Source organism: Hemibagrus wyckioides, linkage group LG06 (genome assembly GCF_019097595.1).
Source record: "Hemibagrus wyckioides isolate EC202008001 linkage group LG06, SWU_Hwy_1.0, whole genome shotgun sequence".
Classification (NCBI taxonomy): Eukaryota; Metazoa; Chordata; class Actinopteri; order Siluriformes; family Bagridae; genus Hemibagrus; species Hemibagrus wyckioides.
Window position 1 is genome coordinate 30,073,011 of NC_080715.1, and position 27,395 is coordinate 30,100,405.

At 38.6% G+C, this 27,395-nt stretch overlaps 1 protein-coding gene across 1 annotated transcript in view; it reads left to right on the forward strand.

Annotated features, from left to right (window-relative positions):
• LOC131353814 (dynein axonemal heavy chain 7-like) overlaps window positions 1–27,395 on the forward strand; it is a 42,524-nt gene that overhangs the window by 14,149 nt on the left and 980 nt on the right. Inside the window, exons 12-28 of the mRNA XM_058390891.1 lie at window positions 103–271; window positions 2,166–2,268; window positions 2,979–3,106; window positions 4,661–4,873; window positions 6,542–6,640; window positions 7,314–7,562; window positions 11,393–11,542; window positions 12,171–12,353; window positions 15,683–15,859; window positions 16,934–17,065; window positions 19,223–19,444; window positions 22,003–22,200; window positions 24,050–24,205; window positions 25,181–25,349; window positions 25,584–25,711; window positions 26,011–26,230; window positions 26,359–27,237. Of these exons, the coding sequence (XP_058246874.1) occupies window positions 103–271; window positions 2,166–2,268; window positions 2,979–3,106; window positions 4,661–4,873; window positions 6,542–6,640; window positions 7,314–7,562; window positions 11,393–11,542; window positions 12,171–12,353; window positions 15,683–15,859; window positions 16,934–17,065; window positions 19,223–19,444; window positions 22,003–22,200; window positions 24,050–24,205; window positions 25,181–25,349; window positions 25,584–25,630 (2,395 nt within the window). The 3' untranslated portion in view covers window positions 25,631–25,711; window positions 26,011–26,230; window positions 26,359–27,237. The remainder of the gene's footprint in view (window positions 1–102; window positions 272–2,165; window positions 2,269–2,978; window positions 3,107–4,660; window positions 4,874–6,541; window positions 6,641–7,313; window positions 7,563–11,392; window positions 11,543–12,170; window positions 12,354–15,682; window positions 15,860–16,933; window positions 17,066–19,222; window positions 19,445–22,002; window positions 22,201–24,049; window positions 24,206–25,180; window positions 25,350–25,583; window positions 25,712–26,010; window positions 26,231–26,358; window positions 27,238–27,395) is intronic.

Sequence of the window (27,395 nt, forward strand, 5' to 3'; positions counted from 1 at the left end):
ATTTGTATATCTGGGGATTTATATTTTGCATAGTACATAGTTAATTCATTTTCGACCAATTTGCCAGATTCCCATGAAGCTTTCCTACATTTTTTCCCCCAGAACCCTTTTTGGAGCCCTGAACTTGCATTTAGGAGGAACTCCTGAAGGTCCAGCAGGTACAGGGAAGACCGAGACAACTAAAGACCTAGCCAAAGCTGTGGCTAAGCAGTGTGTCGTGTTCAACTGCTCGGATGGTCTTGATTACATTGCCTTGGGCAAGTTCTTTAAGGTCAGTGACATCAACCTGCAGTCTGAATTGTATTATAAATTACGTTTGTATTGAGTCCCCCATCCCCCACACACACACTTTCATTGACAGAAAATGAGGACAGAAAAACGCGTGTGAAACAAGTTTTGTATTATATTTTATTATATTATATATGATCAGCAAAAAAAGCTCTAATTGCTGATGTGAACATTGAAGTTTGCAAGGAAATGAAAAGGGGTACAGGCTTCGAGAAGCTGCTGCTCATTTGTATGAAGATGTACTTTAGGTGAAGCTCAAGAGACGACGTGGTCAAAAGCTCGAAAAGAACATTGGCAGTCGCCATGGCAACAGAGACTTTGGCGAGCCTGTCTTGTTTGATGACGAATCTGAAGATGTTAAAACTTCAGCAGGAGTAAGAGCCGTCATGGTTCATAGGCAGGGTTTTATTCTCAGAGTGCTCATAAGACTTGGGCGCTTACCTGGAACCTTTATGCAGATTTGTGTTTGTGTGTGTGTGTGTGTGTGTGCAAATTATAAGCTGCACACAGACATTCAATTACATAAACCTCATCTTGTGCCCATTTCTCGCTAGCATGCAAAACTCTGCCTTTATCACCCTATATAAAGTGAATTAGCACATACACTTAAAACGCAGGTGTAAAATGTAGCCCACATCTCGCGGAACGGCTGCTTCTCATACTCCAAAGCAAGAGACGAGTAAGAGAGCATGACCAGCTGGTGGGGTTTTACTGCGCTGAAATGATTTAATCGCCAGTAACAAGCTTTTAATAAGAAACACAATCCAGGTGAACCGTGTATCACCATGCAGAACTGTAGATCAGTACCATGCCTCAGTGCATTATGTGTGATATTGATTATTCCCTGCTCACGATTTACCATAGAAATGAATTGTGATAAATGGTTTAATCATCCAGAACTGAAAAAAGACAGGCAAACTCACCATTCCTGGTTTAAACACTTTGGGAAGCAGCAAAACAGTGGAAATGTGGATATTTTTAAGCATCCGATGCTTAAGCATTTTTTTTTCTGTATGCTGAACATTATTGCATTATTGAGTCACATACTAATCTACCATCCAGCTAGGCTTTCGTGATAGGTTTTCATCCACTGCCAGCAAGCAGCTCCCGACTGTACAGCTAGTAATATATTAATATTAATTTTGCAGAAAAAAGAAAAGACAGTATTTAATGAAGCACCATTACCATTAACAGGATTTGCAAAATGACAAATATATCCATATAGCTACCTGTTATATAACCGTTATATAACACAAGACTCACTGTAACCAAACAATAAGCGTAATAATCCAAGTTATTAAGGCATATTGTATAAAGAACTAAACGGAATGCTTAATAACAAACAAAAATATTGTCTTATGTCCCAGAAGGTTAAGATCCCCTTTATTTCCTGATTTACATTTTTAAGACATAATTATCTTATGTGAGGAATGTAACTTAATGTTTCACAATAGAGTTAAATTAAAATAAAAATACTGTTATACAATACATGTAAATAAAGAAGGATTTGTGAAGCATAAACAGTGCCATGGGTAGGATTTTGTTTTCATCTCAACAGTTTTTTTAATATCCCTTCAAAGTAATGAACTCTCATTTCTCCGAAATTTAATTTTAAGATACTCATACTGGGGATTTTCAGGATTTGCATTGCTTCATCCATTTCATTTGTTAATACGATTTAACTGTTTGCTTCGTGTTACTTTCCAGAGAAACAACTACTCTTATGTCTGTTCTGGAAAGCTTCAAGTCTTCGCTTGTTAGAATAGAAAGGGCCAAAGGAGCAAAAGCGATAAACACATCAAACGTTGAGACATTGACGTTTTACAGATCAGAATGTACAATTTTTTTGATTGATGGCTGTTATCTGCTTCTTGTAGGGCTTGCTATCCTGTGGCGCGTGGGCATGCTTTGACGAGTTCAACCGCATTGACCTGGAGGTGCTGTCTGTGGTGGCGCAACAAATTTTCACCATTCAGAGAGGTGTGTGTGTGTGTGGGCGCATTATATACGATCAGGCATACACAATTTAAATAGGATCAATGAATGCAACACTAATCTGTATATCAATTTCTAGAGTTATGTTGATATCCTCATTCGGAATGAGGATGTTGGACTTCTTTGGGACCATCTGTGATGCTTTGTGCTGAACCGAGCAATCGGTGAACGTCAAAAAAAGATATAACCGAATAAAAGCGGTTATTAAGCCTTTCCTTACATCACTCAGTGGCTCTCAACAATTTGAAGTCCTTCTGCTGCTATTAAAAAGTGATATTATGGATTAAATGAATACTAATTTTGTCTAGAAAGAATGTCATGCTGATTGTTTACTCTCACTTCAGTTCATGGTTAATTTAAGGCACTTAGCCTGCATCCGTTCAGAGTTCGTGTCAAAATGAAATGGTCATTAAGTGACCATAAGGATACCTTAAAATCATGAAAGTTCAGTTGAATTGTACAATATGTTTCCTCTCTCGCTAGACACTAGAGTCAGGAATAATGGAAATCAGTGTTTTTTTTAAAGATCTGACTCACTTCAGTGATAATTAAACGGACAGTCGGATGAGACGAAGGCTGCATTTAGAAACAGATTATACTAATTATACACCCATTCAAATCAATAATTTAGCTCCATTAGCATTCTGTCTGTTAATGCTCTCCAGAAGTCCTAAGAAATCTCTGTTGCCACGTAGGGATCGCAGATCATGTCGAGACGCTGATGTTCGAGGGTACGGAGTTAAAGCTCAACCCGTCCTGTGCTGTCTTCATCACTATGAACCCAGGATACGCCGGTCGCTCCGAGCTACCTGATAACCTGAAGGTATAACATGACACTGAGTGAGAAAACTCCATATGAGGCTGTTACACAAGCCAGTCACATCTGTTAATAACTAAACACCTCACAGACCTGGCTTTTAGCTCAATCATCCATGTTTCAAAGGCTGAAGATTTGATACAAAGTGGAGCTCATGGCCCTCATAGTAATATCATGGAGACATCCGCAGGGTGGGGGACATAACCTGAGGCATGTGGCATGCTGAGCCGTTGGCACTCGCTCAAATAAATTTTCCTGAATTTTCCTGAAGTAGCATGTGTTCTCAACTCAATTAAACTCTTACTGGATTAACAAGCTTTAATGTTTACTGGATTAACAAGGTTTAATCTTTAAGCAGACTGTATAACCGCTGAAGCTTTAGAACAATTCTGTTTTTAAATTTCACGAGATTAACTTGTTTTTGAATACTGTTCAGCTCTATTGCACTATCCTTGCACAAAAAAGGTGTGGACGTAGTATTTTGAATGAATGTTCCATTATAGAAAAATAAATAGAACAAGTTTAGGGGGGATGAATGCCAAATAAACTAAAAAAGACTAAAAAAATAAATGTATTAAAATGTAATGATTGAAGATGTAATGTAATGATCTTTAAAATTGTAAATATTGTAAACAAAATACATTCAGGAACCAGAATGTGAAACAGATCAGTTTAGATATTGGTACTCATTTTCTAAAATAAATTTTAAAAACGAGGCATGAGACAAGAGAGCACATGAGATGAAGAGAAAGAGGCGGGGCTTCCAGGCAGCATCAGTTTATAGAGTTCAAAATAAGTATAGAGTTCACTAACTAATCATTAGCATTAACAAGATTTGTAAAATGATAAATATATACACCGACCAGCCATAACATTATGACCACCTAGTCCCCCTTTTGCTGTCAATACACAGCAAATGGCAATGCACTGTGTATTCTGACAGCTTTCTATCAGAACCAGCATTAACTTCTTCAGCAATTTGAGCAACAGTAGCTCGTCTGTTGGATCGGATCACACAGCCTTCGTTCCCCATGTGCATCAATGAGCCTTGGCCACCCATGACCCTGTTGCCGGTTCACCACTGTTCCTTCCTTGGACCACTTTTGATAGATACTGACCACTGCAGACCAGAAACACGCCACAAGAGCTGCAGTTTTGGAGATGCTCTGATCCAGTCGTCTAGCCATCACAATTTTGCCCTTTGTCAAAATCGCTCAAATCCTTAAGCTTGCCCATTTTTCCTGCTTCTAACACATCAACTTTGAGGACAAAATGTTCACTTGCTGCCTAATATATCCCACCCACTACCAGGTGCCATGATGAGGAGATAATCAGTGTTATTCACTTCACCTCTCACTGCTCATAGTGTTATGGCTGATCAGTATGCATATACATGTATATATGGAAGGGAAAGAAAAGATGAGGGCAGACAAATTATTGAAGTATTATTACTAAATTATTGTTGGAAGCATGTTTATCCATAATGCAGATGTCTGTATTGACTTAAAGATGGTCAGTGTAGAACTCTTGACATGCTCATCTCTCCAATCATTGCCTCAGGCCCTGTTCCGCACCGTGGCCATGATGGTTCCTGACTACGCCCTGATCGCAGAGATCGTGCTCTACTCTTGCGGTTTTGTAACCGCTCGTCCTCTCTCAGTGAAGATTGTGGCCACGTATCGCCTCTGCTCCGAGCAGCTGTCCTCTCAGTGCCACTACGATTACGGCATGAGGGCCGTCAAATCCGTCCTGACCGCTGCTGGAAACTTGAAGGTACTTTAACCATCAGGATGTTCAAAATATCATTTTTATTTCTTACTAAAACTATACACATACTGTAACTGCATTTACTACACCATTTGTTTTTTAACCCCCAAATTCTGGCTTCAGAGTGATTCTGGATGCTCAGGAGATCTATACACTAGGTGACAGTTTACATTTAAAATGACTTGAGAAGTCAAAACTAGCAAGAGTCTTCACTTCTGTATTGAATATTTTTTTCCCAACCTGGATTGGGCAACCTGGAAAAGACAATATAACAATTTTTTCAGACTGATTTTATCCTGGTTGTTTTTTTTTTTTACGTCGATTTTGGAGACATATTTCCTACGTTGCTGAACAGAGCAACCAAATGAATTTCCCTCCTGATGAACTGTACAAAGAAGTGGAACTTCAAAGTATAGATTCATTAACGTTTAGCTCAATTCAAGTATAATCACAATTTATTTTTATTTTTTTCTACTGAACTGGTGACATTTGGTTTTTATTATCTTCAAAGATTTACTAATCTGAAAATTAAAATAATTAAATAAGTATATTTTTTAGTGATCAATTGAACATGCATCTTATTTTTATATTTAATTATTTTTATTTTTATTTTATTAATTTATTTTTTTTTTAAATAGACCTGGTGACAATCTTCCAAAGCTTCTTTCATGTCCTATTCACATGCTTTTGTGCCTTCATTTGCATTTCTGTTCTTTCCTTCATCTTCCAGCTGCCTTTGATGTATCACTATTTTAGTTTTTTTTGTATGTTTATCTTTGCCAAGTGGTTTTGGGCTCCAGAAAAACATTACACATGTAAACGTATTCTTATTGTCTTTCGGGATGCTGTTAGCTCAGTTCCTCTTCCATTCCTTAAAGTCATCTTTTAATATAACATTAGAGAGGGCCAAAAGAGCAGAGGGTTTATGCTTCATCTAAAATTCTCACTACCCTCCCTCTTCCTCTCATTTTTGTTCTTTTTTTGGCTCAAAACCAACCAAAAAAAAAAAAGTGAAACAGCAAGTAGAAGTATCTTTCACTTATGGGTCTCCATGGATGTGTAGAGCGAGAAAGCACTTCTACAAACCTGTGTATCCTAATAAAGACCCTTGCGAGATGACCTTTAACCTTATTTTTCTTATGTGCTCAGTATTTTTTTAAAAATCCTCATGTCACTCCTATCGTGCTCCTTTTTGTAAAGAAAGCACTCAAGCCATCCAAAATGGAGTTCAGGATGATTTTAGGGCCTTAGGAAATGTTACTGACCTCCAGACCGTTCGCTTTTCCCTCGACTATTTTCCCCATTTCAGCATGGTATCTTTTTATGCAGCTTTCTGAAAACGAATGCACTCATGCCATTTCGATAGCAATTTGTTTCCTGCACCACCACACTCGGGACTGCACCCTTTTGTCCTGTCGCAAAATGACTTGTGGAGTGAAGATGCATGCGCTCTTAGCCTCCTGGGCTCAACTTGTAAATGGCAGCGGTGGTAAAGAATGAGCAAAAAAATAAAAAATAAATCCCACAACAGGAGTGTGTGAATGAGACTTTCCTCAAAAGACATCAAAGTGGTATACGTGTGATGAGGCTTTCATTTCGAAGGCTTTCCTTTTCCGTTTGCTTTCTCCATGTCTTCCTGTTACACATCCTGACCCTGTGTTTGAAATGTCACAGCTGAAGTTTCCAGAGGAGAACGAGGACATTCTTCTGCTGAGGTCCATCATCGATGTTAACCTTCCCAAATTTTTGGCCCATGATCTGCCACTGTTTGAGGTAAAATGGTTTCTTGAATAAAAATTAGTCATCTCTTCCGCTTATTTTGTTTTGTGAAATGTGAAAATTCAATTTTAAAATGTTACCAATGCCAAACTGTCACTCAGTGTGAAAGCCACACCCTTAACAAGTGAAAATATCTTGAGTGTTGTTAGATTTATTCAGTATTTCCTATAAACCAAATGTGATTATTAAACCAATTTTTAGACTTTTTTTCCCTCCAAATCAAATTTTAAGCCCTGCTCTATGGTCAGTTTTATTATTATTATTATTATTATTATTATTATTATTATTATTATTATTATTATTATTATTATTATAAAAAGAAGAAAATAAGCTGTCAATAAAATAAGCATGAAAAGTGTCAAATCAAATAAGCTGAATAATAATTTAATTTAGAATAATCTCTAATAATTAAAATTAGGGGATTAATTTGTCCATATTCAAAATATTTATACTTGATCATTTTAATTTTATAAATATTTACACTCATAATCTGCCATTGTTTGAGGTAATACATTTTTTTAGTAAAATTTAAATAATTTGGTGTGCTGATGAAAACATTAAAATGAGATGCTTAATAATTACTACTGATGTCCAGAATTCAGATTTTAATTTCTGACCATCTCACATCTTTTTTCTTTTCTCCCATTACTGGGCTAATCCCCTCTAGGGAATCACTTCAGATCTTTTTCCTGGAGTAAAGCTCCCAAAAGCAGACTATAGCATCCTGCTGGAGGCCATTAAAGAGAACAGTGAGAAGATGAACCTGCAGGTGACCGATTTCTTTGCCGAGAAGATCCTGCAGATTTTTGAGATGATGATCGTTCGTCACGGCTTCATGCTGGTGGGAGAGCCGTTCGGAGGGAAGACTAGCACCTATCGAGTCCTCGCCGCCGCCTTTAACGATATCTGCGAGAAGGTAACCCGATTTTTCTTAATTGTGCCCAGAAATACAAGGTGACCTCATGCTACTTTTCCTCGTAGACATCTCTGAAATGAACAGAAAGCTGAAAGTTCCATTATAACGTATCTATAAAACGTAATATTGCGGTTTTGTGTACAATAATAATAGACTATACTATAGTGCTCTGACATCTCAACCTTGTTAAGAAGGTTGTATAGGATATTCTCTAGACAGAAAACTTCAAGCTGTTATGTTGACTACCATATTTAATTCAATAGGATTAAAATCCAGAAACTGTATTATTGTTGTTGTTGGGGTATTAATGCAATGCACTTAGTCTGCTTAGTACTTATTTCAGTTGAAATCTGATGTGGACTCATGGCTCACTTTATCTTTTTCTTGGAAATGAATCCTCCCTACAAATACATCCGCAGAAAAAGTGAAATGGAAATACATTGCCTCCATAACTGTCCTTTGCATTTGAATGGTTGGAGGTAGAATGCTTATGTTGATGGATGATGATGTTGATGAATGCCAATGAAGTTAGAATTTATCTGAAACCTTTTCTACATCTGTTACACATGTTTCTGTGTTTGTGCAAATGAACTTATATTGTTTGAGTTCAAAATTGAAATTGTGTTCGACTTTTATTTGATGCCGTTTTTGCCCATTCCCTTAATGGGCACCACTAATTCCAGAGTTGACCAACACTTCACCAGCTGCATCAACTCTTAACAAAAGTAGTCTTCTTTCCCTTTTGTAATTTATCATGCCAATGTTGAAATACATACATTGTAAAAAGGCAAAAAATCTCCTATCCACTACAGCTAGAATATGTGACATAATCCTCAATTGTATAACAGAAGAGTGCCCGTATAACCATTTCTGATTTCTTTGCCACATTGCATCATTGTCTGCACATCAGTCTTGTCATATCTTTAATTCAAAATAAACCACCGTGCCCAGAAATAACATCTGACGGCAATAATGCCGTGACCTAATGAATAAGAAATGCTTGTTCAGACCTGCACATGCAAATATGTGAGAGATCAAATCTCAGATCATGTGCCATGTTGTAAATTTTATCCCTCACTCAAACTGATCCCAGCTTCCAAATAACTCCATTTCTCAAGCAGCTGTGAAAAAGTGTGGGCAGACCAAGGATCCACACATCATCTCTCAGCCTCCACCTCAAAAGGAATTCGGAGAATGGGCCAAAGCAGTACAAGCAGCATAACCCACATGTCAAGAGACATAAAATGCAGATTTAGTACATGAATCTCAAAGCAGAGCTGCACTCTTGATGTGGCCCCACTTTCAAGTCCAGGTCACAGCACTAACATGGAGGAAGTGGTAACAAATACGAGAGCAAAACCTAAAGATTTCTAAGGAGAACACAGCGGATTTCATAACAACGAATTATGTCATTCATGTTATCTTGCTCACATGAAGAATGTCTGGAGAGTGTTTATTTCCACTTGACTTGAAAAAGCATCCTCTATGTGCATTTTAAGTAATGGCTCTTTGCAAACTCAAAACCATTAAATATTCAAGTAAGGTCAACCCCTCACTGAGCCAAGAGGTTGCTGTTATAGTTTATTGGTCAAACAAAAAAATATAATTTAGTATATTTTCTGCTTGAAGATAATCTGCGTAAAAATATTGGCATAATCTAATAAAAACAAAACAGGGCTTAGCATTGACCCTGATTCAACCACATGTCCAATGTCTAGAAAATGCATTTGTTGGTCAGAACTAAAAAAAAAAAAAACAACAAAAAAATCAATGATGGCATAAAAATCCTCACCAAAATCTCAACCCACTAAATCTGTAAGAATTTTTTTTGTGTTTGTTTTACCGACTGCCACTTTCCTAACGATAATTCACACCACTTTGCAAAAGTCTCCTGGCAAACAGAAGAGACTCTTAAGCACTGAAAGAAACCAGCAGCTGCACACAATTGCCTAATTACAGCTCCTTTCCAACCTGAACTGAATGTTAGCAATAACACTGCTAATGTAATTCCACCCCCCCTTTATACAAATGCTATACCTGTAGAGACACAGACGATATTATTAGATTTATGAATAAAAAGCTAATTCATGATCACGAAACCTTAGCAAGTGGTTGAGTTCTAATCTCAGCCCTAACCAATTGTATTGTTATTACATGTCTGGTTTAAGGTACTGGCTGTCTCAATGTTTTAAAATATAATTAACAAAACTCATTTTCCACTTCACATCATTGCCAGAAACGCTGGCTTCCTTTCACAAAATCATACTGCCAAACAGAAGTGCATGGAAAGATGGGAAAGAGGGAAACTAGAGCAGGTGCACACCATTACCTAATTACAGACTCGCTCCATCTGAATCCTTTACACAGATAAAATCAAGCAACTTTTCATTTTTACGGGGCCAAGCACCTATAGAGTGTAGACACACTACTGGAACTGTATGTAGAAATTCACAAAGGAGTCAATTATGGCCCATAGAATGCTTCATAATAGAACTTTTGGAATACAACATTCAAGCCTTGTATGACCACCAACAGGGCAAATTTGGACATATGTTTACATCTACAACTCCTTAACACAACGAAACATGATTCCGCCTTCCTCTGATTCTCATGTTCAACCACAGCATTATCATGATTTCTGACATACTGTTTTTTTCTCTTCGTGTTGAAAGATTTTGTCCGATATGCTGGACGTTTTCACGTGTTATGGTTTTCTGTTCACAACACTGCTTCCTTGTTTGAGAAGACAGCAAATACTTCGCCTTCAGATGTCAGAATCTGTGGAAGCATTGCTGATTATGACACTCATGCTACAAATTATCATTCAATATAAATTAGTAAAACACAATACGCTAGGGTAAAAGTAAATGTCTTCTTCCATTTGCACCTGTTAGAAAAATCTATTCCAAGTTTTTCAGTGTACGCTGATCAGGCATAACATTATGAGCAGTGAGAGGTGATGTGAATAACACCGATGATCTCATCATGGCACCTGTTAGTGGGTGGGATATATTAGGCAGCAAGTGAACATTTTGTCCTCAAAGTTGATGTTAGAAGCAGGAAAAATGGGCAAGTGTAAGGATTTGAGTTTGACGAAGGGCCAAATTGTGATGGCTAGACCACTGGATCAGAACATCTGCAAAACTGCAGCTCTTGTCGGGTGTTCCCGGTCTGCAGTGGTCACTATCTATCAAAAGTGGTCCTACCCAACAGATGAGCTACTGTTGCTCAAATTGCTGAAGAAGTTAATGCTGGTTCTGATAGAAAGGGCAGAATACACAGTGCATGACAGGTCAGGGCTGTTTTGGCAGCAAAATAGGGACCAACACAATATTAGGTGGTCATAATGTTATGTCTGATCAGTGTATGTTTGTCGAACTGATTAAGTCAATTTTTCCATCATGTCTAAAAAAACAATCAAAAACAAAAATTATTATATAAATTAATAATGTGTTTCATGGGCTGACAGCATTTGCACGAATCACACAGCATAAAGAGGACCAGAGCTTGCAAACAGGATATTCAGATCAAAGATGGAACACTGGATGACGTCACTTATTTTTTTTACTCACAGTATATTAGAGATTATAGATATAGGATCGAATTTTCATGATTATGATGGAGACTGAATGCCACTCTGGAATGATCCCTTTAAGTAGAGAAATCATTGCTATCATGATCCACATTATTGGGGAAAACACCAGACACTTAATCTCACAACATCCAAAATGTATATGGTAAAATCTTCTAACCATGTGATACATAAAATGTAGATCATTTTACTAATGGTCTGATAATAACATCAATGCCATCTTTTTTCTCCTATGCAGGGCTTAATGGATGAGAACAAGGTTCAGATCACCGTTATCAACCCCAAGTCCATCACCATGGGTCAGCTGTACGGTCAATTCGACCCTGTCTCACATGAGTGGTCAGACGGCATACTTGCTATGAGCTACAGAGCCTTTGCCACATCTCAGGTGTGCCATTATAGGCATTTAAGTGGTTGCAATTTGCACTTAAACTTATATTTCATACTTTCACACACAAAAAAAAACAGAAAGGTGCCTGGCTATAAGTAACTAATAATTCCTTATAATAAAAATACTGTTCATTTTAATTGGATATCTTCAATCCAGTTTTGTAAATCATCTTATGTGATTCTTTTCAATTGTCAATGCACAATTATGATGTTAGGTTTACCTTAAAATCGCAGTTTACGTTAAAATTCTGGTTCATTTACTAAATAATAATGATTCCCCTCACTTCCCACACGTGGAAATCTAATTAGTGTTATAAAAATAACAGGCAAGCCTAGTTTTGGCTGCCATAACATTATGAACCCCTGCCTAATATTGGGTTGGTCCCCATTTGCTGCCAAAACAGCCCAGACCCATTGAGGCATGGACTCCACTAGATCCCTGAAGGTGTGCTGTGGTATCAGTAGTAGCTATAGCTATGCAGTAGTAGCAGTAATAACAGCAGTTCCTGCAAGTCCTGTAAGTTGCGAGGTGGGGCCTCCATGGATCGGATTTGTTTGTTGTTGTGCTCATCAAACCATTCCTGAACCATAATATAATATAGCATATAACCATAATATCTCTTCAGACACCAGACAGGAAGTGGCTGATCTTTGATGGCCCTGTGGATGCAGTGTGGATTGAGAACATGAACACAGTGCTTGATGACAATAAGAAACTGTGCCTGATGAGCGGTGAGATCATCCAGATGTCTCCACAAATGAGCCTCATCTTCGAACCCATGGACCTGGAGGTGGCTTCACCCGCTACGGTGAGAGACCTTAAGGCTACATTTATAATACTAATAATCTGTTTTCTCAGTATGCTAAGCTGTAAAAGGTTTCTTAACTGCTTAGTAAATTATGTTACATACTCAAATTACTTGTACTATAATTCTTTCGTGAACCAAACCTCAAACCTGTCCTTCACTGGCTGACACCAGATACTGGGATTTTGATCATTATACTAAACAGTCATATAGAGCAAGGGCAGAAAGGAGCTGGAATGTATGTATATGCATATAGTGAATAGAAGAACAGATCGGATAGAAGGGACAGGTTTTATGGTCACATCAGGAGTTTCTAATAACCTTCTGCTCCTAAATTCCCCACATCTGCATCCTCTTTACCTAAGAAAAAAGGTATTTAATGAAATGTCTGATTTCACCAGAATAAAAATTGAGATTGTCTGAGCTTTGAACATGAATTGAAAAATGATTCTACACCTGGGGGTTTTGTATGAAAATGCTGTAGATTTTATTTATCTAGGTATTAATACAGGGCACCATTTGTCTGACATCTGGCTTTGCTGAAAGGGACATCAGTGTGTCTTCAACATATCAATGGAACCTAATATCATGTTTATGAGTAATTCCACCCAGGTATTGTATAGATAGATTAAAAAAAATAAAGAAATAAAGAAATAGGCTAGGGCAGAGCCTTGTGGAACACCAAACCTTTGTATGCGTATATATGAAATCACCATTAAAAAACTGATAACGGTCAATCTGATAAGATCTGATAGGAAAAGTCATTTCCTTTGTTTCTGCCTAGAGGAATATTGTGATCGATGGTATTAGAAGCTGCACTGAGTAATACAGGCAATGATCAGCTCGTGATCAGAAACCAGAAATAAGTTAAGTCATTTAACCAGCGCTGAGGACTTAACCCTGACAGAAAGATTTCATGACTATGATTTTTATACCTGTATGATCTTTGTCCTGAATTGTAACCTTTTCTAAAATCATGGAGATAAAGAGGAGCTTTGATAGTGGCCTAAGGTTTGAAATTAGCAAAGAATATAAGATCATAATTAGGGAAAATCAAGATACAGGTTAAGCTGGAAAAAAAAACCAACAAAAAGAAATTCTAGATGTCAACAGAGTCATTTGTTTGCTGCAGTGATTCAATATTTGAACCTGAAACATTGTTTGGATGTTGCCGTCAGCTACCACTTGTTTCTGATGTAAATATGATGAAATAAGATGAAAATGAATCCCTCTATTTACTCATCATGGATGCAGAAAAATGGCACGGCATATGCAAATTTGCGCTTTGATGTTTAGGTAAAAAAAAAAAAGACTACAAATCAGATTTTCTCTGGTATGTGGTAGGTTTTAACCAGCAAGCCTGTCAAATCCATTAGCAATCCCTCTTTTCTCTCACACTCTTCATCTATAATGACATGCTTACAGTGGCTTTCAGAAACTCAAATGCCAGCTCACTCTGCACAAAACCTTTCATCAAAGTTTGGAGAAAAAAAAATTATTGTTCAGTTCATTAATACATGACACATTTTTAAGGCTTTTTCCCCCTCATTTTTTTTTAACTATGTATGGATGATGCTTGAAACATCCATCCATATATTGATTATACCTGCTTTATTCCTAATTAGGGTCACGAGAATCTGCTGGAGCCTATCCCAGCACACATTGGGTGAAAGGCAGGGGTACAGGTCGCCAGTCCATCACAGTGCCACATATAGACAAACAACCACACACACTTACGGGCTATTTACAATTACCAATCAACCTAATGTACATGTTTTTGGACTGTGGAAGGAAACCGGAGTAAACCCACACAAGCACGGGGAGAACATGCAAACTCCACACAGAAAGGCCCCTGGCTGTTCGAACCCGGGATTCGGACCCAGGACCTTCTTGCTGTGAGGCAACAATGCTAACCACTAAGCCACCGTGCTGCCATGCTTGAAACAATTAGATTTAAATTACAATTAATCACATTATTGACTTCATGAGCTTCCGATCAGCAGTCCAACGATATAACCACTGACTGAATCAAGACCAGGAACATTAATGTTCTGAATTTGATCAGATTTGTACTGAAGGTCTGAATTAAGTGATGAAGATGTGAAATAAGGAAATGTATGATGTTCAAAATGTTCATGGCTGTCTTTATAAGGGGAAAGGGTGAAACAGTGTGTGTGTGTGTGTGTGTGTGTGTGTTATGCAGACTCTGGTATCGGATTAAAGTCGGTATTGATTAGAGGCAGTGCGTTTCTTCCTTCAGGAGAGCTGAGATAGAAAAATGTGAAAATGTGTGTGTTGTGACACAAAATGAAAGGATATGGCTGCAACATGAAGAGTCTTCTTCTCTCTTGTTCTTCTCTCTGTCTCTCCTCATTTTATTCTCTCTTGCTCTTTCTCTCTTACACACACACCACACACACACACAGACTTCTTTCTTCAAATCTCACCGGCTCTCATTCCAACTTTCCAACCCCTCATTCCACATTGTTTCAGTGTTACTCGATTCCAATTCAGCTATCAAGCTAGTAAACTCAGTAAGGTCCTCGCTAGATCCTTCTGAGTCCCAAAGTCCCACATCTGTGCTCCTACTCCACCATCATTTATTCAAATTCAGCTACTACAGGTGCAAAAATATGTGACATTCATTTCACTGATGGAACAGGGCTGTTATAACGAGCTGTTCGTTATGCTTTCACCCTCTGAGGACCTCTGCACCTGTTCCACCAGCAGCAAAGAGTAAAAAGAATAGAAAGAAATGGCAGTCATAAAAAAAGGCTTTTCCATTATGTAAGTTGCCTGATTTTGTCCATTTTTGTCCAAGGCTTTTTCCATTATGTTAAGAATGTGAATCTTCCTCAAGAAAATACTTAATCCTTCTACTAGAAACCCCTAGTTATATTATCGTGGTGATAAACTGTAAAACCTAAGCAGACAATTGTGGATTTAAAGGGCTTAAATCATTAAAATGACACTTGCTTTTACAGATGCTGTAAACAATGCCTCTACAGAAAATCTGCTTTGTTATTATCTGAGGAAAGTGTTACATCAGGTCACAGGTCCAGGGTCCTTGTGCTATGAAATGCAAATTCTGTAGATTTATGCTGAACGTTAAATTATAAGCTATAAGCGCTGGGTGGTAAAAGAAACAGTCCATCGTTATTTCCAGCTCAAGCCTCCTGAGAGAAAGAAAGACCTATATCAGCACCATATCACAGCATTATAGACCAGTTAGCATAAAAATAATGACAGGTCCATAAACTACAAAGTGCTACAGAGGAAATCTGTGTACTTTTAAATGTGGCAGTTTGAGAATGGGTGGTGTTTGTGTGCAGGTGTCTCGCTGCGGTATGATCTACATGGAGCCTCATATGCTGGGCTGGAGGCCACTAATGATCTCCTGGCTCAACACCCTGCCGTCCACACTGAGCTCCATGCAGAGAGACCTCATCACCGGCCTCTTCGACCGCATGCTGCCCACCTGCCTGCAGCTCATCCGCAAAGGGACCAAGGTGCTTACACAGATTAGCACATAAATCAGTGCTGACTTTATTCCTCCAGAACTTTTGGTGGCCTAAATCTTTAGCTTGGAAAATGAAATAATCTATTTGTAGTTCTCTATGTTGTTGGGAACAGTAAGGACTTGTATTTTTAGTGGTGTGTAGGGATTTCCTGTAACATACACACATGAAACACCGTATATTGTTCTGTTCAACAAAAATAATGCAACCCAGAAGGGTGTTATCCTGCTTGATTTTTACAGAAAATAGCACGTTATTCCGATTATACCACAGTGAGTTGCCAATAATTACGATGTTTAATTTTTGAATTTAACAAATGTTTATAGGTTTATAGGTTTATAGTCATATTTTAAATTGTGGAACATCAGACATATTAATTCCAGTTCTCACATAAATTACAGCTTTAATAAACAGTCATTTACTGTCTCTCTTTCTCTGTCTGTCTCTCTCTCTCTCTTTTAAGACTTTATTTATTTATTACACTATAGCATTTTACTAAATAAAAGACCCCCCACGTTGAATTCCATTATCCTGTTCTGACAATTGCACTAAAAGACACAAAACGATGTCTCCTCACAGCCTTAGCACATTTTGTCCTGATCTTTTTTTTTTTGGTCAGAGTTACAGTGACACACTTCAGCTGTTTCTCTGTGTACTGTTCTGATGTTAGTTACTGTGTACAACTATTTTTAACGACAAAATCTTAGTATTATTTCTTTGTCATAATGTTTGGATTGCCTCCGGTGTTCAGCAATGATCTATTTAATGTCACATTTGTCTAAAATGTTTACAGTAAAGCACTGAAATGGAGGCCTGTAAGCAATCATAAAGCATAATGCTCTCTGATCCCACCAGCTTTCAGTAATGAAATGTTACATATCCATGTTTTAAAGAAAATGTGTTTAAGAAAAACTATAGTGAGCATTTTAGCTGAAGCCTACCCAGACTTTTAAGTGAAATAAATATTTCATCTTCACATTTTTGGGTCAGTGATACCTCCAAGCATAGTTCTTCATAAAAGAGAGATCTGACCTCTTGCTCTTTCTGTTTTATGACCTACATAAGGAGTTGTCTCCGACAACCGACACCAACCTGGCACGCTCCCTGATGAACCTGATGGATTGCATGATGGACGAGTTTAGGGATGAGGGCCAGATGAAGGCCATGAGCGATAGAGATGTGTGTTCCTGGCTTGAGGTGAGAGAGTACATAACCCTTAACCTCACAAGTATTGCCAAGTGTGTTATATACAGACTTTCACGTGCTTTCCTTTTGTACTCAGGTGGTCTCTCACCTCCCTAAAACATCTATTGGCTACTATATTTTGCCCTAAGTGTGAATGAGTGTTTGTCAGTGTGTGTGATAGACTGGTATCCCACCCTGTGCCATGACCCTGAACAAAACAGAGTGCTGACAGAAGATTGAAGATGATCCCCAGCCGCCCAAATATGAGTCATGTTCATCATTATATATCATTTTTTTCTACTGCTTACTTACATTTTCTCCTACAGCATCAATCCTGTAAAGTAAGGATTCAGTCAGATCCAGTCACACTAACTAATGCAAATTCACTTATAGTTCTTGACTATTTTTGGTCACCAGCTTGTCCAAGAATCTGACAAGTTTTCTTTGGAATTGAGAAGCAGTGATTTCCCAACTGGTCCCTACACACATCATCATGGAACTTGGAAGCGTCAGTGTGCTGTTCTTCTTAAACAAAAAGCAAAAAAGGCAACGTCTGAGGTTCTGCTTTTATCCTAAATTACATTCATCCAGGTGTACAACCTAGTGATACTGTACAAAAAGGCACTGTATAGCTGATTATTTTCTTGTCTAACTAGTTAATCATCAGCTCTCACTGGAAAAAGAGCAAATCCCTTGTTATTGTGTTTGGTGTTGCAGAGTGGGTGGGATGTGCAGCTTAACAACAAGGTGCACTAATGCAGATGAGAAGAGCCATAAGTTGGAAATTACTAATAGGATTGCATGGGAGGGGTTGTTTGCTTTTTTTTTGTCTCATCCAGACAGTGAGTTACACCAGAGCTACTCCCCCATATTTTTCATATACATAGTGTACACACCAGCTCATGTCTGGCACTCTCATGAAGTTGTTTCTCCTGCAGCCACTTTCGATTCTCTCCATCTGTCGATTCTCTTTCTTTCTGTAAAGGTGTGATCTTTTTCTTTTCCACCTGGGTCCTTAAGACCAACATATCATATCAGTACACAAACAGCATTGATCCAGACGTGCAGCATTATTGATTAGCCTATGACAGCGTCTTCCCTCCTGTGCCTCTCTCTGAGTTTGTTCCCTGGCTTCTAGTCAACACAGCCAGACAGACAAACCTATATTTAATGTTTCTATAATTTTTTTTTTTTTTTACGGCAACACATAATTCAAGTGAAAGAGCGGTAATCCAAGATGTGGAGCCAAAACTGTTGTCTGTATTTATTGCCTCTAGTACTAGTTTTTCAGTAGCATCTTAAAAGGTCAGTGGCAGGCCACTGACTAAATGAAAGTTTAATAATGTAAGAATATGTTGCCTAAATGTATTTTAGCTATTATGTATGGTGTGTTAAAAGTATGATGCCATAGCCTGTGGCAGCAGGGCAATGATAGTTTTTGATGATGCAAGATTCTCTCAATATTGAGCCAGCATGATGTCACATAGAATGATGATAGAAAATAGTTATTCTGATTTAGCTATTGCCGCTTTTTATATATATATATATATATATATATATATATATATATATATATATATATATATATATATATATATTTTTTATGATTACATTCAGCGCTCAGTAACGCTTTCAATTCTAATTTGAATGAGAATGTAAACAGTTTAATATTAGAATGCATCAACCCCACAGCAAAATTAATATATAAAATACAACAATTTCTTGTTTCCATTTCTCACAAAGTCACGTACTCTGGAAGATTATATTATGTAGGGGTAGCATCAGAATAAAACCAAGTGACCCTGAGAAATAAATTTTGTGCTACTGAAAAGATATTTCCCTGACCGATGCCTATACAACAGTGGCCTAGTCTCTAAACCGCTCATCAAAAACGGATATAAAATGTTACTGAGTCGATTATTACAATTATACTGTATGTTGTGCGATATAAGTGTTTAAGATGCCCTAGTATGTATAATTAGAAATAAGAATGTTTTATTTTGTGTTGCTCTTTCACTGTTCTCACGCAGCATTACTTGCTACCTTTAAATTGACTCAGTAACTAAATCTGATATGCGATATATGCTATTTTGACTATTTTGATTCCACTGTAACTAACATGTACCTGACTTGATTCTATCTTTCTGTCTGTCTATCTCTCTTGTCTAGGGTATTTTTGTGTTCTCTCTGGTGTGGTCAGTGGGTGCCAGCTGCACAGAGCCTGGGAGAGTGAAGTTTGATGGTCTGGTGAGAGAGCTGCTAACCGGTGCACTGTCTGAGGAGACACGATCAAGCCATGGCATCCTGGAGCACATAGAAGCACCAAGCAAGCAGCTGACGGTTCCCTTACCTGCCGAGGGAACTCTCTATGAGTACCGCTTCATCAAAGAGGTCAGCAGCACTGACATTAAACAGGAAGAAGGTTTAATGGTGTCTGCTGGGAATAAGCTCAATTTTATTTTCATTCTAAAATCCAGAACAATTTCTTCCCAATGTGACTGATTTTTTTATGTCACAAATTTGGACAGGAGAAGATCAATAACTCCATTTTCTATATACAGTAACATTATGAAGAGTTGTTCTTAGTCACGATAAGGTAACAAGCCACTGCTGAAAAACACTGGCTATAGAGGATTTAGGACTGTAAATCAGTGACATTGCAGGAAGCATAAGAAACTAAATCTATCTATCCTTAATGCTAATCTTTGTAAAATTGTGATAAAGAGCTGATTTGTCTGGTAATTAGCTTTGGCCATAAGCTATAATTCTTAATAATAAGGCTTCATGCATAACCTGGCCAAATGCATTAATTTCATACCTCATTACATTCTGGAAATAAGTGGTTCCTTCCTTTGTTTCAACAGAGGTAAAAAGGAGCTTGTGCCTCAGAGTTCCCATTAACACTCCCTTTTTTGGTTTAATTGTCACTTGGTCTAGGTGAAATGAAACAGCGTGGTACACAGTAACGCTCACTGCGGTCAGGACAGTACAGCTTCAGTCTGTACATCATCTGTACATCAGTCACACAATCTTCTCTCCTTTCTGACTGCTGACTGCAGTGTGTCGAAATCAACTGTGAGGAATTGCAAAGATGAAAAGTCATTACTCATCACACAACACAAAACACTATTGTAGGAAAATAATCAACAATGGAAATGAGAAATGATATCAGCAGTGTTTTATTCCTCTTATACTTCAGTAGTTTGCTGTTACATATAACTCATAAAAGCTATTACATTTATACAGTACAGAAGCTATAAACTTCCATTTCTGTTTTTTCTTTTGTCTCTCAATGTTATTACGAAATAAAATGCAGATTATAATATTAGCAAAAAAAAACAAAACCTGAAAGCACTTATGCCTTCTGTTTAAGATCTGACTTTTTTTAAGTGCTGAAATTGAGACATTATGCCCAGAAAACCGTACCAGCAATTATACGCTGTTAAATATGGAGCACCTAATCTGTTCAGAGAAGATAGAAGCTTAAATAAGTGAAAATACATCAGGGACACCTTAGACCATTAGAAACTACACTTTTTTGCTTTTAGTACACAAAGCCAAGACCATGATGTGCTGCATGCATTTAAAAAAAATACAAAAAAGTCTGGAGAGTTGTGTAGAGTCCTAAAGCAAAACTTTTAACATTATCAGTATAATGAAATGAGAAGGGAGGTAAAATCATTATCTAATTAAAATGATCCAATTATAGTTATAATTATCCTGCTCGCTATCCAAGTTCCTGTGAAACATGTTAGTGTTTGTAATCCATGACTTCAGGATGGATTCATCTGAGCTTCCTTTTTCCAGATTACTCACTAATCACCACACATGAACCTAAATGAGCTGCATTCACTTATCTAAAGACAGAAAACCAACAAGCACTGAGATTGCCTCTGTTACAGGCCTGGCAGAGCATCAACAGAAACGACAGGAAAGAATGCATTCGTTTTATTGAATTTGATTTTATTTCTGACTAGTTCCATTTAGACTTCTTTATTGCAGAGAATTATTGCAAGAATATATGGAAAGACATTTCTGGAGAAAGGTTATAATATGGCCCACCAAATGAATTTAGGATCTGTTTACTAAATTAAAATTGATTTGAGAAAAAAAGTTAATTTCTGTTATTTCATTAGAAGACAGAATAGAGTCAGCAAACTCTGCTACTGCAAAAATGTGCTAAAGATAGACTATATTGCCAAAAGTATGTGCACCCCAACCATCACTCATATCTGTGGTTCTTTCCCAAACTGTTGCCACAAAGATTGTATGCTGTAGCAGTACAGTTTCCCTTCATTGGAGCTAAAAAGCTCAAACAGTGTTCCAGCATGACAATGCCCCTGTACACAAAGCCCCTAGCTCCATGAAGACAGGTTGGAGTGGAAGAACTCAAGTGTCCTGCACTGAGCCCTGACTCTTGACTCAACCCCACTGAACACCTTTGGGATGAAATGGAACATGGATTGAACCCCAGATCTCCTCAATCTTACAACATCAGTGACTGATCTCACTAATGCTCTTGTAGCTGAATGATCACTAATCCCCAAAAATCACACTTCAACATCTAGCGGAAAACCTTCGTAATATTGGTGTGATGGTTATATGTCCATAAACCTTTGGCCAAATAATGTATGTGATTATTGGGATTCATGACACATATGACAGTCTACTAAACTCTTTTTTCCCCAGCTCACATGACATTTAACTGTAATATGGCCCAGTTCTTAAAATGAGTTTGTTAAACCTTTTCTAGTTTATTAAGTAGAATAGTAAATGCCCTTCAGTTAAAACATAACGTTATCAACATTTTATTTTAAACTCAGTATATGGAAGCCATATAATTACATGCTCAATTCCATGCACTGTAAATAAGTTCAGCAAAGATGCTGCAAAATATGAATGAATAAATAAATAAATAAATACATCCTTAACTCTGTGATTTGACTCAGGGTCCGGGCAGATGGGAGCTGTGGACCGAAGAGCTGAAGCTGGTGCCACCGATCCCCAAGGACGTGCAGTTCAATGAGATCATCGTACCCACAGAGGATACAGTGCGCTACACGGCTCTGATGGAGCTGCTCGTCACGCACCAGAAGCCCAGCATCTTTGTGGGGCCCACAGGAACCGGCAAGAGTGTGTACATCATAGTGAGTGTGACTGGAAAAAATCTATTATATTCTTGGATGATGATAAAATGTTCAAAGGACAGTGAAAAGAGGCAGACAAAACAAGATAAATCATAAAAAAAAAAAAAAATTACCACGGTGATGTAGACTGTGGCCATTATGTTTATAATGTGAATAAGTTATTCCACGATTAATTAGTTGAGCTTTCTGAAGTGTGCGATTGAAAGGTGTGTGTGTGTAGCACGCTCATCACACGCTGCCATTCACACCTGATTCCACTCGTCACTTCATTCTAAAACCCTTCATTAGCTGAACGAGGCGTTCTGCATGCAATGAACACTTCTTCTGAAGCTGATTTAAACACTTTCATCTGTCTTCTTGATGCTAATTTTATTAAAGCTAGCAGAACACGAAATAAGGAAAGATGGCCCGCTTTTCACTGTGGCATTAATCTATCAGGTTTTTACTTCCAAAAAAAAATCCCTTAAGCTTTTTAATCAGCCTCTGAGGAACAGCTGAAGGCAGATGGAAATAAACAATTCCTTGCGGGATCTTGTCTACTGGAGACAAATTCAGCGAATGTGTTTTGCACCAAGGGGGCTTCTCACTCACACTCTCAGTACCTCAACACTGCTGGAGCTAGAGCACGTATCTGTGTGTTGCATGTGTGTGCATGACAGTGGCTCGTGATAAACGAGCCGGCGGGCCCAGACCGACGGCGCCCTGCCGCGCCCCCTTCCTTCATTCTATCCCTCTAGCCGAGAGTAAGAGAGGAAAACGGCTCCTATTTTTGGCGCGACCAGCTGGAGATCCATCACTCTAACAGCCTCATCCATTACCCGCCTCGTTACGCTCATATTTTACACACATGCACACAGGCATACACACACACACTCAGCCATGGTACGAGCCCCCTTGTGCTCGCTATAGATTAACAGTTACAAGTGCAGGAGCAAAGTACGTCCGGAGGTAGTTTTTCACCGAAGAATGAAACGGAACGTGTTTTATGGTGCGGTTGAGAAGAAGGCGATCAGTCCTCATTTGGCGAAGGCTGAGAATGATTCATAATGTCATAACACTTTAGCAGCCATTTTGCAACGATTATGTTTACATCCTTCTGAGTCAGTAGACACTAAGCATCTGAGACTCACTCAGTCTCATGCTCTCGATTGCATTTTGTGCCCTTTTTTTTTACTTTTCTCATCCTGTCATTCGCAGAACCAAGGGCTTTTCAAAAATATATTTGAAAGTACCCTGTACCAAAGGGGGGAAAAAAGTACCCTCCCATATGATTTTTAACTTTCAGGGTGAATATTTTAATGCCTACAAATGACTTTAATGGCCACATTGAGAAAGTGGATGTGAAATCATGTCACTTGTCAAATAAGTGTACTTGGCACTTTCAGGAACAGTTAAGTGATTTCATTACATGGTTTTTCAGGCTCTGATAAATGCAGAATTTTATCATTTCAAAGCAGAGATTTGCACTTATTGGGTGGTAATTTTCTGACCCAGAGACAATGGAGGCAGTTGGCATCTGTGAAGTGTCATTATTACTAATTATTCATACAAAACCATTCCAGATATAAGAACTTATATGAATACCATGCCAGCTGTAGACATTCATGGTATTGAAAGCAGTAATTTGTTTCATATTACTCTATTTTAAAAGTCTACAAAGTCTTTTATAGTCTATTTAAAAGCAGGCTTTTGACGTTAAATATTGCCCACAACGATGCCATGTGCTTTTTGTCTCCTCTATCTCCTCTAATCTACAGTACGAGCATGTTGACATTTCTCGATATATCTGCAGGACCTGTGGTCCAAACCCCTCCCGTGAGATTAATTGAAACTCTTTGTCACTCCGCAGGACTTCCTGTTGAAGCGGCTCAACAAGGATACATACAATCCTCTGCTAATCAACTTTTCAGCCCAAACCACAGCGGCTCAGACACAGAACATCATCATGTCCAAGCTGGACAAGAGGCGCAAAGGAGTGTCTGGTCCCCCGCTGGGAAGGAAGATGGTATGATATTATAAAACAGATTGTTTTGTTCTATTTTAAATTGAATGGTAGTTAGTTTGTATAATAAGCTTCCTAATGCTCTGAATCACGTTTGCCTCACACCTCTGGTGTTAGGAGTTCATTTTCGGAGTCTGCATGTTTTCCCTGTGCTTCAGGGGTTTCCTCTCCAAGACCCAAAACATGCGCTGTAGGCTGATTGGCAACACTAAATTGTGTGAGTGTATGTGGGATTGTGATGAGTTGGCACCCTGTCCAAGATGTCCTCTGCCTTGTCCAACAGTCTTCTGGGATAGACTCCAGACTCCCCTCAACCCTAGGATAAGCGCTACAAAAAATAGATGGATAGGTGGAAATCTGTGTGTTTTTCTATAATAGCCTGTGTTTAATAATATTATTACTACAAAATATTAATTTGTTATATTTATATGACAGGCTTTGCAGTGTATCTAGTATTATTCATTTATTACTTATGTCCACATCATACTCATCATAAGTCCAACTATGTCTGGGCCATACTAAAGGATAAGCAGATTGATCTTGATTTTGATCTTGATTGCAGAAGATTTCTTAATTTTAGGCTCTTAAATGTTTATCTTTCAAAGTCATCATGTTTTGTCAAGTGTTTGAATTCCAATTTTCAATCTTTTCTTGTCACAACATATTTGCTATTTGCGACTAACCTGTTGTGAAGTGTGTGCGTGTGAGAGAGAGAGATTCCAGGTTTGTGGAATTATAAGCATAAAGTGTTTTATTCTGCACAAAACCTGTAGTGTGGGAGGTGTGATGATTGAAAGACAATTCTAGACAAAACAAGCTATGAAATTAATCATGTCTGAAGTTAATACTGCATTGATTGTATAGGATTATCTTGTAGCATGGTCTTGGCTTTGGGATAATATTGATGCTTAAGCACATTCTGTTTATTGTAGGATTTAAGTGTGTTTCTTAAAAAGCTTCAAGGTGTTTTCTGGGTAGGTGGTGTTCGTGGATGATGTGAATATGCCTGCAAGAGAGACGTACGGTGCTCAGCCTCCTGTGGAGCTTCTGTGCCAGTGGCTGGACCACTGGAATTGGTATGACATGAAGGACTGCTCCATGATCAACCTGGTGGACATCCAGCTGATGTGTGCCATGGGGCATCCTGGTGGGTCTGGCTATCTCACAAAGAATGTGAATAAACACAATGATCAATGACTGTCCATTTTTATTTTTTTAAATGAGATTCAAAGCACTGCATACCATGCCGTATTGCCCCTGAAAGGTTTGTTTCTCATGGGGACTGAATAAATTTATGAATGAATGCTTTACGTAATGAACATAATGGAATGCATGTCTGATGTATCTTCCCTTGTTTGTTTGCCGTTTTTGTAATTTCCAGGTGGTGGAAGAAACCCAGTGACACCTCGCTTCCTCCGTCAATTTTAACACAGTTACAATTAATGAATTTGATGAGAAGACCATGCACACCATTTTCTCCAGAATCTTAAACTGGCACTTGTCTATACGGTAAATGTCTATGGTGTACAAGTTATGGTGATCTTATCCTTCAGACCTAAACATGCAGTTGTAGTTCTCTTGTTTGGTCATTTTAAGTGTATGGCGTGAGGTCTGGTAAGAGCATAAATGAGTATTTAGTCCATAATTCTGAATTTTCTAATCATAAATAACAGCTAGTTGAAGAATGTTAGCAGTAAATAATAAGAACATTCAAATTGGTCCTTAACTAGTGTTTTGAGTGTAGCTTTACTTTAATTCTGACATTTACACGACCCAAAACAAATATGGATGCTTGTGCTATTCCTTAGACTTCCCTTTCCTCCGGCATTTGCCAGCCTCACCTCTCAGATAGTGGGTGCCACCCTGGCAGTGTATCAGGAGACCACTAAGAATTTGCTGCCTACCCCAGCCAAGTCTCATTATCTTTTCAACCTGCGGGATTTCTCCCGCGTCATCCAGGGCATTTGCTTATCTTGCCCAGAGACTGCAGATGAGCCCAAAGCTATTAAACGCTTGTGGGTACATGAGGTAGGAGTGATAAAAAAAACAACAACATGTAGTTTAAGAACAACCTATTTGTTGGATTGTACTGGAGGCCTGTTTTCAGAAATTGAGAGAACTCAGAAAGTTCTGACATAATGCTTGTATTGTCTCAGGTGCAGAGAGTTTATTATGACCGCTTGGTTCACCCATCAGACCGCACCTGGATGGTGGGTTTCTTGCAAGAGGTCTGCAAGTCCCACCTAAAGGAGGACTTCCATCAGCTTTTCAAGCACCTGGACTTTGATGCTGATGGATGCGTAACTGAAGATGACTTGCGCAGCCTCATGTTTTGTGATTTTCATGACCCCAAGGGTGAAGACCTCAACTACCCTGAGGTTGGTGACATTGATCAGTTGTGGCAAGTGGTGGAAGCCCATCTAGAGGAGTTTAATAACATCAGCAAAGCACCCATGTAACCCTTGTGCTCTTCCGATTCACCATCGAGCATGTCTGCAGGATCTCTCGTATCCTAAAACAGCCACGGGGTCATGCGCTTCTGGTCGGTGTTGGAGGGAGTGGTCGGCAGTCCCTGACTCGTCTGGCTGCTCACATGGCTGAGGCCGAGCTCTTCCAGGTGGAGATCTCCAGGAGTTATGGGATGACAGAATGGCGGGAAGACCTAAAACACATTATGCTCAAATCAACATCAACACGGCGATACCCATGGTGTCTTCCTCTTTATTGACACCCAGATAAAGATGGAGTCATTCCTCGAAGATGTTAGCAATTTGCTCAACACAGGTGAAGTTCCTAATCTCTTTGCCGTGGATGAGAAGCAGGAGATCTGCGAACGGATGCGGGTCTTGGATCGCCAACGGGAGCAGGAGAAGCAGACAGATGGAAGTCCTCTCGCACTGTACAAGATGTTTGTAGAGTGTTGTCGGAGCCAGTTGCATGTGGTGCTGGCCATGAGTCCAATAGGTGACACCTTCAGAGGCCGCCTGCGACGTTTCCCTGCACTTATCAACTGCTGCACCATAGACTGGTTCCAGGTCAGTATTGCTTATGTTTTTTAAGGGTCTCCTGCATGCCCTTCTAAAAATTATGAATTTTATATCAATAATGTTTTTTTTTGTGCAAAATGTTTCTAATTCATGTCAGTGTTCACAAATTATATATACAATAGTTTGTGCACATCTGACCATTACAC